Source organism: Dermochelys coriacea, chromosome 26 (genome assembly GCF_009764565.3).
Source record: "Dermochelys coriacea isolate rDerCor1 chromosome 26, rDerCor1.pri.v4, whole genome shotgun sequence".
NCBI classification, from domain to species: domain Eukaryota; kingdom Metazoa; phylum Chordata; order Testudines; family Dermochelyidae; genus Dermochelys; species Dermochelys coriacea.
In genome coordinates this window covers 13,949,563-13,964,594 of record NC_050093.1, presented here as the reverse complement: position 1 = coordinate 13,964,594, position 15,032 = coordinate 13,949,563, and the positions used below count along the sequence as shown (strand labels likewise).

The 15,032-nt window shown below is 60.4% G+C and overlaps 1 protein-coding gene across 1 annotated transcript in view; it reads right to left on the bottom strand.

Annotated features, from left to right (window-relative positions):
* AEBP1 (AE binding protein 1) overlaps positions 1–15,032 on the bottom strand; it is a 37,679-nt gene that overhangs the window by 3,861 nt on the left and 18,786 nt on the right. Inside the window, 14 exon segments of the mRNA XM_038384682.2 lie at positions 173–296; positions 976–1,064; positions 1,580–1,724; positions 2,690–2,774; positions 3,846–3,985; positions 4,076–4,185; positions 4,614–4,688; positions 5,147–5,239; positions 6,068–6,157; positions 6,753–6,839; positions 7,830–7,925; positions 8,597–8,668; positions 9,009–9,080; positions 9,393–9,458. Coding sequence (XP_038240610.1) covers positions 173–296; positions 976–1,064; positions 1,580–1,724; positions 2,690–2,774; positions 3,846–3,985; positions 4,076–4,185; positions 4,614–4,688; positions 5,147–5,239; positions 6,068–6,157; positions 6,753–6,839; positions 7,830–7,925; positions 8,597–8,668; positions 9,009–9,080; positions 9,393–9,458 — 1,344 coding nt within the window.

The window sequence follows — 15,032 nt, the reverse complement described above, 5'->3', positions numbered from 1 at the left end:
GGGGGGGGCACGCCCAGGAGCCCGGTGCCACCAGCTCCTGGCCCCCCCCCCCACCGGCGTGGCGCTTTGCTGTACCGAAATCCCCGGGCTGGCGGCGGCTAACGTAGGAGGGGGGCGCCTGCCCCATTGCCCATGCCCCGGCGGGCCAACCCCAGCCCTGGCCCCGCCTCACCCAGCTCATGCTCCCCCGGCTTGTCCGAGATCTCCATGGCGTAGATCTTCAGGCCGCGGGAACTCTTGCCGATGTTGTAGATGCGCGTGATGCTGGGGCACTCTTCGTTCACCACCTTCATGAGCTGCAGGGAGCAGGGAGGCATTAGAGGGGCTGGGCCTGCCTGCCCCAGGTGGCTCCAGGGAGGGGACGGAGGTGGGGAGTCCATGCTGCCAAGAAGGCAAGGGGGCGCGGGGGAGGGGGCCTGAACTGCTCTCCCATGAGGGGAATAAAGGCCGGGGAGCTGCGGCTATTGGGACGCACCGCGGGGCCAGCAGCGGGCGCCCCAAGAGGCTCGTGGAATCAGCTGACGTCACCCACGCTGGCCCCAGGCAGCTCTGGCCCCCGGCGTCGATGAGCCGGCTGCTGGCTGTGAGCAGAGCTGGGGCGGGAGAGGAGCCAGGGTCGAACCGCGCTGTCAGCCGAACGGGGGGGGCCAGTCCCTGGCAATGACTCTGCCGGGAGGGGCCGAGATGCCGGGGACACAGGGTTGGCTATAGCACTGGGAAATGCTGCAGAGAGGAGGCACTTGCCCTGGCCAAGGAGCCGGGGCCTAATGCGGCAGGAGGCCAGGGCAGCACTAACCCCCCAAGAGGGGGTAGGGGGTTCCTTGGAAACACCCCAGGAGCTTGGTGCTGTCCTGCGGGACCCGCAGCGGGCAGAGACTCCGAGCCAGTGCAATGCGCATGGGATGGCTCCGAATGCCACGCCAGGGAGTGAACCCACACCCCCGTCCCCGGGGGGGGGGGGGGTCGCGCACGCACCTGCCTCATGTCCTTGTAGCTGTGGTGGCGGAAGTCCAGGTTGTCGGTGGACGTCACCTCGTTCTGCTGGCTGTAATAGCTGCTGATGGCTGGGGAAGGGGCAGAGCCGCTGGTCAGACACCGCAGCCGTGACCCGCCCGCCCAGAGCCTGGGAGCGAGGGGCTCGGCGCGGGCTGGGGGCAGAGGGGGCTCCGCGCTGCACGGGCCACGAGGCAGGGACCCTGGCGCCCGGGAGGGGCCGTGCTGTGACGGAGGCTCTCGGGCAGATTGTGTGGAGGAGAGCCCCTCGCAGCCAGCTGGTGAGCTCAGCACGCTGGCATTGCCAAGGGCTCTGGTGTGGGACCAGCCCCCTGTCCAGGTGGGCTCAGCCAGGGCAGGGCCCCCTCCTGGGCAGGCCCTTCCCAGTGCTGGTCTGGGTCCCCAGAGGGGTGGGGGGTTGAGCTGGGGGCTGCAGGACCTAGCGCCCCCCAGCAGCAGCCTGGCCCAGCCTACCCATGCAGGGCTCTCAGGTCTGTTCTGCCCCAGCCATCGGGTCCCTCCTGCCCCAGCGCCCAGGCCCCGCGCAGCTCCCCAGAGCCGCCTCCCGCCCGCGGCTGGCTCTTACTGGAGAGGGGGCAGCCCAGCACCTCCAGCCGCATGCACAGGCTCCCGTTCCAGGTCTGCGGGTACACCCGGATGAAGCGCGCGACCACGGGCTCCGGGAACTCGGTCAGCACCGGCGTGTCCTTGTCCACGTTGCCGTGGAAGAGCTGCAGGGAGAGGCCCGAAAGGCAGCGTCAGGGGTGGCACCAGGACACATGGCCCCTGGGATCAGGCAAAGGAGGTGGGTGCCGGGCAACCCCGCCCCCCCCCATGCTCTGCCAGTGCCCCACAATCCCGACCCACAGCCCCCGGCCTGGGATTCTCCCCTCCAGCCCTGCTAGTGCCCCTCAATCCCAACCCCCAGGCCTGGGCTCCCCCCAACTCTGCCAGTGCCCCTCAATCCTGACCCACAGCCCCAGCCCTGGGATTCTCCCCTCCAGCCCTGCTAGTGCCCCTCAATCCCAACCCCCAGGCCTGGGCTCCCCCCAACTCTGCCAGTGCCCCTCAATCCTGACCCACAGCCCCAGCCCTGGGATTCTTCCCCCCTCCCCCCATGTTCTGCCAGTGCCCCTCATTCCTGACCCCCAGGCCTGGGCTCCTCCCAGCCCTGCCAGTGCCCCTCAATCCTGACCCACAGCCCCAGCCCTGGGATTCTCCCCCTGCCCCCCATGTTCTGCCAGTGCCCCTCATTCCTGACCCCCAGGCCTGGGCTCCCCCCAGCCCTGCCAGTGCCCCTCAATCCCAACCCCCAGGCCTGGGCTCCCCCCAGCCCTGCCAGTGCCCCTCAATCCTGACCCACAGCCCCAGCCCTGGGATTCTCCCCCCGCCCCCCATGTTCTCCCAGTGCCCCTCATTCCTGACCCCCAGGCCTGGGCTCCCCCCAGCCCTGCCAGTGCCCCTCAATCCTGACCCACAGCCCCAGCCCTGGGATTCTCCCCCCGCCCCCCCATGTTCTGCCAGTGCCCCTCATTCCCGACCCCCAGGCCTGAGCTCCCCCCAGCTCTGCCAGTGCCCCACAATCCCGCCGCTGTGCCCCAGACACGCTGGAGGCCACCTGGGCAGGATGGAGGCAGGGCTGGGGGCGCAGACAGGAGCCCCCAGCAAGGGGGTGAGGGGGGGGCAAGGTCCATACCATCTCCTCGTAGCCGTTGGAGTACATCACCCAGTTCTGGCTGTCGTTGCTGAAACCCACGTAGAAGGCGGTGACAAAATCATCGCTGGGGAGACAAGAGCGCGGGGGGGACTCAGCACCCCGGGGCAGCTGGGGGCAGCCACAGCCAGGGGCAGAGAGTCTCTGGGCAGGGCGGGGGCAAGGACAGGGATCTTGGCCTCAGGACACAGCCAGGCAGCAGGAGGTAGGGCGGAATCGCAGCGTCAGAGCCCGCACCCCCTCCTGCGCCCCCACCCCCTACCCCAGCCCTGAGTCCCCTCCTGCACCCAAACTCCCTCCCAGAGCCCGAACCCCAATCCCCTACCCCAGCCCTGAGCCCCCTCCTGCACCCAAACTCCCTCCCAGAGCCCGCACCCCTCACCCCTCCCGCACCCCAACCCCCACCCCCAGCCCTGAGCCCCCTCCTGCACCTAAACTCCCTCCCAGAGCCCGCACCCCTCACCCCTCCCGCACCCCAACCCCCACCCCCAGCCCTGAGCCCCTTCCTGCACCCAAACTCCCTTCCAGAGCCCGCACCCTTCACCCCTCCCGTACCCCAACCCCTACCCCAGCCCTGAGCCCCCTCCTGCACCCAAACTCCCTCCCAGAGCCCACACCCCGCACCCCAACCTCCTACCCCAGCCCTTAGCCCCCTCCTGCACCTAAATTCCCTGCCCCAGGCTCAGCCCCCTCCCTCATGCCGAACCCCTCGGCCCCAGCCTAGACCCCGCGCCCCTTCCTGCACCCTAACCCCCTGCCCCAGCCAGGTGAAAGTGAGTGAGGGTAGGGGAGAGCGAGCAGTGGAGAGAGGGGGAACGGAGTGAGTGGGCCAAGGCCTCGGGGCAGGGGGCGGGGCAAGGGTGTTTGGGTTTGTGTGATTAGACAGTTGGCAACCCTAGCCTGGCCCGTATGTACTAGATCTGGGAACCCCCCCAGGGCCCGGCCCGTACGTACTGGATCTGGGAACCCCCCCAAGAGCCCGGCCCGTACGTACTGGATCTGGGAGCCCCCCCAAGAGCCGGCCCGTACGTACTGGATCTGGGACACCCCCCGGCCCGTACGTACTGGATCTGGGAGCCCCCCCCAAGAGCCCGGCCTGTACGTACTGGATCTGGGACACCCCCCGGCCCGTACGTACTGGATCTGGGAGTCCCGGCCCTGTGTGATGACCCCTGTGAATTTCGTGGTTCTCCTGGTGTCCACCTCAATCCAGTGAGCCCGGGTGTCGTCCTCGGCGCACCAGGCACCGTCGAAGAAATCGTCCTCGTTGGAGCCGGCCTGGGGGGGGGCAGAGGGAGAGGGCAGGGTCTGCCCTGAGGCCAATGGCAGGTGGGGGCACCCCGGGGCTGGGGGTGGGGCTGCTCCTACCTGCATGTTGAGCCGTCCGCGCTGAGCGCCCAGGCCATGCCGGAGCATGGACGAGGCCAGTATCTGGTCGTCTTCGATGCGGTGGGACTCCATGCCAATGGGGGGGCACACTGCAAGACAGGGGGGGCAGCGCCCGCGTGACCGGGGTGGGAGGGGCTCAGTAGCCCAGTTCCCTGCCGGCCCCCCGGGTTCCCAGGCTCGGTGCCACGCCCGCGCGCCCAGCTGCCCCCCTGCCCGGGAGCGACCCTGCTGTGCCCGCTGCTGGTGGCGGAGCTCTCCCTGGCAGGCAGCAGGTAGCAGTCAGGCCCTTGGGCCCAGTGTGGGCACCAACCAAGCAGAGGTGCTGAGGCTCGGGCAGCTTGGCTGCCAGGGGCCGTGCCCAGTTTCTGCATCTCCCAGCCCTGGGCAAACCGGCCTCACTCACCCTCCTGCCCCTTCATCATTCCTGCCCCCTGATCTCCAAAGGGGGCACGTGGCTCTGATTCCTGCCCCCGCATGCCTGGCTGGTGGGCTGGGCCCCTGGCACAGGGTCACTCACTTGTTTTCTCCTCCGCGGGCTTCCATTCGTCCTCATCTGTCTCCCACTTCTTCCCTCCCGGCTTCTTCGGCTTCCCTGCAGGTGGTTGGGGTGGGGGGTTAGTGAGAGGCAGCAGGAGGATGCCATGGCTGGGGCTGGGTCCCCTGCTCTGGGCAGGCGCTGAGGGTGCCAGGCAGGGGCACGGAGAAGAGGTGGGACAAGGGCCCATTGCCCTGCACCCCTTGGCAGCAGAGCAAGGCCAGAGCAGCTAAGGGGGAAGGGGCTGGGAAGGGCAGAGGGGGTAGGGGTGGGGGGAACCGTGTGCGCGTTTCTCTAACTCAAGCTAGCCTGGCCAGAGCACCTGGAATTACCTATGCAGGGCCAGGCTGGAGAGCGGGCCCCACTGAGGGTCCTGGGTTCAGTGCTCCAGGGCCAGGCCCCGCTAAGGGTCCTGAGTACGGTGCCCCGGAGCTGGGCGGGATTCTGGGTACGGTGCCCCAGAGCTGGGCCCCAGCCAGGAGAGACGTGGTTCGGGGAGGCAGCTCCGCACTCACCTTTCCGCTCCTTGGTCTTCTCCTCCGCCCACTTGTCATCCTCCGTGTCTACCTCCTCCTCCTCCTTGCTGCTGCCACCTTTCTTGGGCTTCCCTGCTCCAGGAGGGGAGAGGGGCAGGGTCAAGGTCAGTGTGGCCGAGGAGGGAGGGTTAGACCAGGCCGGCGGGTTCCTTCTGCCCCGGCCGCTTGAACACTGTGTCCCGGGGGATCCCCGGGGGCAGCCAGCAACACTGGCCAGCTGGGAGAAGGGAGCCCACATGGCCAGGGGTTTGCTCTACTGGGGATGCGAGCATGGTCAGCATATCTGGGACCGCCCACAATTCACCTGGCCCCGCCCCATGTCCCTGGCCCCTCCCACAATTCACCTAGCCCCGCCCCATGTGTCCAGACTCTCCCACAATGAACCTGGCCCCGCCCCATGTTCCTGACCCCTCCCACAATTCACCTGGCCCCACCCCGTGTCCGTGGTCCCTCCCACAATTCACCAGGCCCTGCCCCATGTGTCCAGACTCTCCCACAATGAATCTGGCCCTGCCCCATGTTCCTGGCCCCTCCCACAATTCACCTAGCCCCGCCCCATGTCCGTGGTCCCTCCCACAATTCACCAGGCCCTGCCCCATGTGTCCAGACTCTCCCACAATGAATCTGGCCCTGCCCCATGTTCCTGGCCCCTCCCACAATTCACCTGGCCCCACCCCGTGTCTGTGGTCCCTCCCACAATTCACCAGGCCCTGCCCCATGTGTCCAGACTCTCCCACAATGAATCTGGCCCTGCCCCATGTTCCTGGCCCCTCCCACAATTCACCTAGCCCCGCCCCATGTCCGTGGTCCCTCCCACAATTCACCTGGCCCTGCCCCATGTGCCTGGACCCTCCCCCTGTGTGCCCTGCCCCGTCCCATCGTGGGCAGCCCTCTCCTTACGTGGCTTGAGTCGCTCCTCGTCCGTTTCCATCTCGCCTTCACCCTCTTTCTTGCTGGGGAACTTCTTGGGCTGGGGCAGGCCGTATTCCACTGCGGGCAAGAGCGGGGCGCACTGAGGGGCCGGCCGGGTGACAGCACCCCGGGGGGGACGCACACAGGGACGCTGCCTCCGAACGCAGCGGGAAGCGGGGGAGAACACGCCGGGGATGCCACAGGACGTGACGCTGGGCCAGCGTGCAGCCAGGCTGGGCTGTGTAAGCACGGGGCATCCCTCCCCGCAGGACCTCAGCCCTGCCCAGAGTCACGGCCCCCCCAGCTGGGACCCCCCCAGCTGCTGGTTCTAACAGGGGCTGGAGCCTCTGTTAGCTCCTGGGGAGGCCAGATCTCCTCCGGCTGGCCTAAGCCGCATGCACTGGCTGGGTGGCAGGCCAGGCCCTGTTGGGGGTGGGAGCGGGTTCATATGGAGGCCAGGGCTGTGGAGGGGGGCCAATGGCGCCTGACTGTAGGGCAGGGAGAGGGGAGGGGGCAGAGAGCTGTGGGGTCCGGAGTAGGGGAGAGGCGGAGAGAGAGCTGCAGGGGTGGGGAGAGGCAGGGTGCTGGGGGGGAGGGCAGGGGCCGAGTGCTGGCGGGGGAGGAGGGTGGGTTTTGGGGGCCTGGGGCCCATCCCGCTGCAGCCGACACTCACCGTCGTCATAGTCCGGCAGTGGCGGCAGTGGCAGCTCCTCATCGTAGTCCCGCTCGGGGGGCGGGGTGGGGGGCTCCATGGGCGGCTCTGCCGGGGGAGAAGAGAGGCTGTGTGAGCCTCAGGGAGGTGAGTACAGCCAGGTGCCCCTGGAGGAGAGCTGCCAGGGCTGGGGGGACTTAGCCCAGGAAAGACCCTCCGACAGGGCAGGCAGGGGGCCGTTCACAGGACAGATCATGGTCCAACCCTCCCCATTGATCTGTGACATTATAGGGTGCTAGTCTGTGTATGAGGTGCTCTGAGGCCAATTCAGGGACAGTGGCTGGAGCAGACCTGAGGGCTGCCCTAAATTGCCCCTCTGCTTCACTGGCCCCTGGGGGACTTTGCAGGGGGCCAGAATAACCCCGGTGTGGGAGCACCCCAGCCCCTCCCGCACTGAGCAGGCCCTTGTCCCAGGCTATGTGGGTCACAGATGGGTGGCTAAGGGGCAGAAGCAGAGTCCAAGGGTCTAGTTGAGCCTGGGCATGTCACCCCAAGGGCACCGCCCCTGCAGCAGAGCCTGTGGGTCCCATGGGAAGGGCCCTGATACCCAAGCAGTGGGGAAGTGCTTCTTTGCATGGGGGGGCTGGGCACGAGGAGCGGGCCCCTCTCCGACGAGCGGGCACACGGCCCAGGGCACTGGAACCTTTGTAAAAAGGGGAGGGGCCCCAGGCCAAAGTGCCCCCTGCCGCCCTGCGGCTGGCTGAGCCAGCTGCCCTTCCTTCTGGTGCCACAGCAGCCCCTGGTGGGCGAAAGGTGTAATTGCAGCGCCTCCGCAGCAGACTATTATTCTGCGGGGGGGGGGGACAATCTGCAGAGGACACGAATTCTGCACTTATGTGTCTTTTGTTTAAAAGTGGAGGGAGCGGGGGATGGCTCCCGGGTCCCCCCGGTTTGGTGCTGGTGAACACAACAGCCTCTGCGCCGATGCAGCCTCAGGCTCACTCAGGGGGTGGCTGACTCAGGGGGTTTTCTTCCCTGTCTGTTCCCCAGCCCCCTTCCTCCCTGGCTTGGGAAGACTCAGGGACATAGGAAACATACTTGGAGGTGGCTTCTCCTCCACCTCCAACGGCGGCCTCTCGGGTTTCTTCCTGCTCGGAGGTTTCTTGGGTTTCTTCTGCCGCCGGATGTATTCGACTGGGGGGAAGGAACGCAGGTTTGTCATTGTCCTGCTGCAGGAGGGAGAGGGGGGGCTCCAACCAGGGGGTTTCTCCCAGGGATGCGGCAGGGGGCTCTCACGTGGCATGAGGGGACAAGTGACTGATGTGTCCAGAGCGGGCAGAAAAGGCTGGCAAGAGGAAGCACCCCTGGTCATCCTCCTCCCCACGCAGGGACTGTGGGCCCAATCCTCCCCGCCTGGCACCGTGGGCATCACTGACCCCTGTTCCACATCCAAAGGGGGCCTTTGCCCCTGCTCAGCCCTGATGCCAGGCACTGGAGGCTCAGGCCCCGTGGGACTTCGGCCCGAGGGGTGTCAGGTGTTTAAGAGCCATCTTACAGGATCCCAGCGCTGGGGCTCCAGGCTCTGCTCCGTCCCCGGCTGTTGGGTAGGGGCCGTTCTGTGGCCCAGACCCCTCACTGCAGCCCCAGGGGAGTGCTGGGGGACCTGGGGAACAGGGGCTTAGGGGGTGAGGCTGCCCCGTCCCAGGGGAGCATTGGGGGTCACAGGCAGGCCCCTTCTCCTTGGTGTGGGGGGGTCCCTGGGTTGCACTTGCTCTAGGGCATGGCTGTCCCCAGGGGGCCAGGGCCCAGCCGGGGAGCAAGGGTCTGGGCAGAGGGGCCGCGGGGAGGTAGCAGCAGCCCCGTACAGTCCTCGTAATCCTCCCGCTCGATCTGCTCATTATAGTCCACGGTGGGCGGCTCGGGCTCTTCCGTCATCACTGCGGGGAGAGACAGACACAGTCAGCAGCTGCCGCCTGCGAGGGCAAGGGGCCAGGCTGGGGCAGGACACGGCAGGGGATGCTCTCTGCTTTGCCAGGCTGGAGCCAAACAGCGGGCAGGAGTGGGCAGCGCAGTCATTGCTACAGCCCCATCTGGGAGGCTGCACCAGGACTGTGGGCCCCACGGGATGTGCCAGGGCCGGGGGCTCCTGGAGATTCTCCTGCCTCCCTGAGGCCAAGGGGACGCAGCGGGGCGCCCTGGAAAGGGCTCTGGCTTCAGGACAAGGAACTGAGGGGCACATGGCCGGGGGCAGGCCCCACGCAGCTGGTGAGCACTCACCGGAGTCGGGCGCCGGTCTCTGGTCCTCCCTGGCGGGCTCCCACGGCTCCGTCGGGGGCTCATGGAACTCATCTAGGGAAAAAAACCCGTTGGGTGGGAGGGGTCCTCTGGGCTGGGCACCTTCCCGCTATGCCAGAGCCTCTGCAGCCACCCCTGCCCGCACCCAGCTGCCCGCTCGCTGCATGGCCCACACGCCCTAACCATGTGCCACCCTCGCATGCTGTTCCCCCCAACGCTCGCCAAGCTGCTTCAGCTCCGGCCGGGGTCCAGGCTTCTGTGTCCAAGGGAGATGGGGCCAAGCCCGTGAGAAGTGCCAGGGCACTAGCTGCAATGGGGGCAGATCCGCCCCCCCAACCTCCACCGCCCTCCCCGAATCGCTCTTACTCTGGCGGCTCCCCGGCTCCTGTTCTTCAGCCCGGCGCGGCTCAGCCGTCTCCTCGGGAAATCCAGCTGGAAAATACAGGGCAGGAGTTCAGAGCACTGTGCCGGGGGCTGGGGAGGGGCGGGAGGGCATGGGGCTGGGACCAAACAGCTCTCTTGATCCCTGTGGGGAGAGTCGCATGGCAGGAGTTCAGGCTGCACATGGACCAGGCTGGGCAAAGGGCTCAGCGCCACCCTGCCGAGAGGAGGAGGACCTCTCAGGGCCTCGGGAAGCCACATGGTCCTTATCCCTGCAGGGACAGACTCAGTATCCGGTGGGGACAGTCCCTGGGGGGTAGGTGCTTGGTACCCAGCCGGGACAGTCCCTGGGCAGGGAGGGTAGGCATTCGGTACCTGGCCGGGAGAGTCCCTGTGGAGGTAGGAGCTCGGTACCCTGTGGGAGAGTCCCTGGGGGGTAGGCGCTCGGTACCTGGCCAGGACAGTCCCTGGGGGTATAGGTGCTCGGTACCCAGCTGGGACAATCCCTGGGGGGCTAAGTGCTTGGTACCCAGCGTGGGGCTCAGTGGCTGGTGCCAGAGGGGGGTTGCTCAGCACCCAGGGACCGTATGCTCGCCATGTTTCCCCCGCCATGCAGGTTGATGGACAGAGCCCAAAGCTCCAGATTCTCCCAGAACTCTCTCCGGAGCCGCCCGCGCTCCCGGCAGGGGCAGGTGGGGCCGGGAGTGCTGTGGAATTAGCTATGGACACTCCCTGCCTTCTCTGCTCCAGGAACCAGGCCCATGGCATGCGTGTAGCTGGGCTGGGCGTGATGTGTGCAATTAGCAGACGGGTTTATCCAGAACCCTCTAGGCCCGCTTTGTTCTTTCGAACTATCGCTGTGTGCTGGGTAATGGGCAACAGACCCAACAACTGGCAATGTGGAGGGGACCCTAATCCAGCAACAGAGAGAGATGGAAAGTGACACGGAAACTGGTCCTGCAGGGAAAGGGTTTTAAAACATCTGGCTGTTTGGCAGAAATGCAGCCCTGGAGGGGACTGGACCAGCTCTATGCCTGAGTGGAACAAGCACGAAATAGCTAATGGTATAACTAAGACGACTAAAGCGGTGGCTTTACTGCGTGGAAGGGGGAAGCTAAATCTTACAAGCTGGAACACAACCCTCCAGGCTTCTCTTACTCAGCAGATGTTTGCTGAGGTTGTGGAAATTCTCCCAAATCGTCTCCCCCCTAGGCCCCTGGGCACCACGGAGTGTTTCCACTTTTATAAATAGAATCAAACAGCCATTCCCGAATTTGCAGCTGGGTCGAGGAAATTAACGGAGCATTGTCAGTTTGGAGAGAGTTTCAATGGGGTGTTCAGTTACTGTGCAGTTTGCAAGATAGAACAGTTGACTGAGGTTGGTTTAACGTTCACATGTGCACTAGAAATTGCATGATCGATGGAGAGAGCTGCTAAAAATGCCCGGGAGCTGCAACAGCACCCATGCACCAAATAAATGGGAGGTCAGCCCAAAATGGACAGCACTCTGGCTGCATGCTCTTGCTGTGGCAAGCAGTTCCTCCGTGCAAAGGGCTGCAATAAACTGGGGCGCAGACAGGGTGATGTGCAAAATGCACAACCACCATCTCACAAGGACAAGCCCGGGGACTTTCGTCAGCTTGCCGGTGACAGCATGGAGTCTGCGGAAAATGCTGGGGCATAAGAAATAAGAGCGGCCAGACTGGGTCAGACCAAAGGTCCAACTAGCCCAGTGTCCTGTCTTCTGACAGTGACCAGGGTCAGATGTCCCAGAGGGAATGAACAGAACAGGGAATCATCAAGTGATCCATCCCATTGCCCATTCCCAGCTTCCAGCAAACAGAGGCTAGGGACACCATCCCTGCCCATCCTGGCTAATAGCCATTGATGGACCTATCCTCCGTGAACTTATCTAGTTCTTTTTTGAACCCTGTTATAGTTTTGGCCTTCATAACATCCTCTGGCAAGGAGTTCCACAGGTTGACTGTGCGTTGTATGAAGAAATACTTCCTTTTGTTTGTTTTAAATCTGCTGCCTATTAATTTCATTGGGTGACCCTAGTTCTTGTGTTATGAGAAGGAGTAAATAACACTTCCTTATTTACTTTCTCCACACCAGTCATGATTTTATAGACTTCAGTCATATCCCCTTTAGTCACCTCTTTTCCAAGATGAAAAGTCCCCATCTTATTAATCTCTCCTCATACGGAAGCCGTTCCATACCCCTAATCATGTTTGTTGTCCTTTTCTGAACCTTTTCCAATTCCAATTCCATCTCTCCAACAGTTTGTGTAATAATAAAGGGTCCGTTACACACGTCTTACACACGGACGGAGCAAGACATCAAATGGATCTGGATACCGGGTCTGCCATGTCCGTGTCGGATAATCCAAGGCTCTTTAAAGAGGGGAAGTTGCAGAATACTCGGTGCTACTAAAAACATACATGGGAAATCCTCACCCCCCTGGCGGTTATTACACTGAACTCAACATACAAATGTGTACTGTTAAACCTCTCTGCTGTGAAGTGAGAGGGTCAGGTATTATTTGACAGAGTGGCCGAGAGAGATTCAGGTGGACAGCAGAGCATAAAAGTTCAGATCCTCCCACGTTATTTAGACACCTAATTCCCGTTGATTTCAAAATGCCAGCAGATTTACAAAACTGTATGGACTCTGGCCCAAAACAAACCTCTTAGACAAGGCAGAGGATGTCGTTCAGGAGGGCACCAAAACCTTAAAACACCTGCAAGCAAAACTTGTGCCTGAAGAGGGAGCAATTCCTACATTTTGCAAAGGTGGTCCAGCGCATTTTGCCATAGGGTGCTTACAGGACTCCAGAATTATACCCAAGGTCAACTGGAGCAAATGGAGTGAAAAAGAACAGGGATGGCCACATTTGTGGTGATTTCGAGGTTGCATGAAGATCAGTATCCCTGGCCTAGAAGTCAGGCTGTAATTGCCTCATTAGCTGGTGGGAGGCATTTCTCTGAGATCTACCGAGCCTGAGCCGATCTACAAATGGAGATTGAAGAATTTCTGCGAGGGGTGAATTGCTGCTTAGAAAAGCCCCTGGGGAAAGGAATCCTCACGGAGACTTTGCAAGCAGTTTACAGCAACTGAAGGTATGAAAGTGACTTAATCAAGAAAGTTTCAGTTCCTAACAGCCAGAAATTTTCTGTTGTGAATGGATCCACCGACTTTCCTGTTGAAAGATCCAGTGTGGATAGCTTTGAGAAGGTCTCAGATGGAGTGAAAGCTGTTAAGAAAGTTGAACAGTCCTATAACCAAGTGGCTGGGTTTGGCCAGCTTGTTGGGGAGACAAGGTTGTTGAGAGAGGAATATGTCGATGCTGATTCTGTGAGTGAGCAGTCTGTGTCTCAGGTTCAGAGGGAAGACTGGGGAGCTGAGTCTGCAGAGCAGAACAGCTAGGCAGTTAATCTCTGGAGAATGCAGGTATTCTCTCATCTCCAGACACTCTGGATATGACTTGTAGTTTCTCAGTGAACTTAACATCTAATTCCATGTGGAAGCAGAGGTTGGTAAGGGAAGGACAACAGAACTTTGAGTCTAGCTGGTTAGTGAAAATGGAGGGTCTCTCTTTAAGACAGAGTCCAGCGGTGGAACTGGCAGCAGTTAAGGATCTGAAAACTGGTGAACTGGCTCCTGTCTGTGGTAATGCAAATTATTTGGCTGGCAGGGAGAAGGACCTGCTAACAGCTGTTAGCACAGAGGGCACACCCAATCAGCCAGTGAATTCTGTTAAGCAAGAGAAATCAGGGTTTGATCCTTCAGGACAAAGGGGGAAAGAGAGACCTTAATTCTGCAAAGGGAAGCCACAGGCTAACCCTAAAAGGCCCAAACCCCAATGGTATTGAGCCAAAGGTGTGGAATAACAAACATGAGTGTAGATGGACACTTGCTATGAATGTGTTGTTATTGCTCATGGTAATTTTTGTAACTAATGTGTTGCTATTACCAAAAACTGTAAAAATGTAGAATGTGCCTAATCTTTTGGGAAATCCCTTGAACATGTTAAAAGGATCACATGAGAAAACACTTTTTGTTAAAAGGCCTTGTTATATTGATGTTTCAGTTAATGCCTGTAAACAGTATTGGAACTTTTCACAGGGGAAAAGACATTCCAGACCTGATGTGCTGTATGGAAAGGGAAACTGAGGCACACTACCATATTGCTTTCATGGCTCAATGCCAAGATTCCTGTACTATAAACAACAGTAATATCTACATTAAGTTGATGTTAATTGGGTTCCAAACATTTGCCAGAGTTTGTATGAATAAAGTAGCTATGTTCTTTAGCTCTTGGCAAGATCACATGAGACATACAGGACCCAGGTTGCAAAAGCAAATCCAATCCACTATTGTTCTAACCAAGTTTTACCTTGAGCTTGTAAGGAGATTCAGAATAGCAGCTGTGTTAGTCTGTATCCACAAAAAGAAAAGGAGTACTTGTGGCACCTTAGAGACTAACAAATTTATTTGAGCATAAGCTTTCGTGAGCTACAGCATCCGATGAAGTGAGCTGTAGCTCACGAAAGCTCATGCTCAAATAAATTTGTTAGTAAGGTGCCACAAGTCCTCCTTTTCTTTTTAAGGAGATTCAATCATGTTAGAGAACATGACTTTGATAAACCATTTCTGTTATACACCAATACTTGCTGTAGTAAGACAGAACCAAGGGATGGGAAGCTCCACAAGTCACACAAGCAATTCCCTTAGACACTCCAGTTTCCCAGTATCAGCACCAGTGCCACTCATTATGGGGACAAATGGTTATGAAAACCAATACCCCAGTAAAAGAAAAAGGGTTCTCTCGATCCCAAGGACCAAACCCCAGACCCAGGTCAATATACAAATTAGATCTTACCCACAAATCACGCTGTTGCCAATCCTTTAGAATATAAAATCTAAATCCACAGGTAAAACCAACATCTTCTCCGTCTGGCTGGTTTGGTTTGCCTTGGTTTGCATAGAAACCCCAGCCTTGGGCTGTAACTGCCCTGCTTGAAGCAATTTGTCCTGAATTGGCACACTCAGTTGGGTCCTGCCAGAACCAGCATTGTTACAGCATGCTCAGTTACTACTGACCAATCTTACTAAGAGTCCTGCACTTAGGACGGAAGAATCCCATGCACCGCTACAGACTAGGGACCGAATGGCTCGGCAGCAGTTCTGCAGAAAAGGACCTAGGGGTTACAGTGGACAAGAAGCTGGATATGAGTCAACAGTGTGCCCTTGTTGCCAAGAAGGCCAATGGCATTTTGGGCTGTATAAGTAGGGGCATTGCCAGCAGCTCGAGGGACGTGATGGTTCCCCTCTATTCGACATTGATGAGGCCTCATCTGGAGTACTGTGTCCAGTTTTGGGCCCCACACTACAAGAAGGATGTGAAAAAATTGGAAAGAGTCCAGCGGAGGGCAACAAAAATGATTAGGGGGCTGGAGCACATGACTCATGGAGAGGCTGAGGGAACTGGGATTGTTTAGTCTGTGGAAGAGACGAATGAGGGGGGATTTGATAGCTGCTTTCAACTACCTGAAAGGGGGTTCCAAAGAGGATGGAGCTCGGCTGGTCTCAGTGGTGGCAGATGACAGAACAAGGAGTACT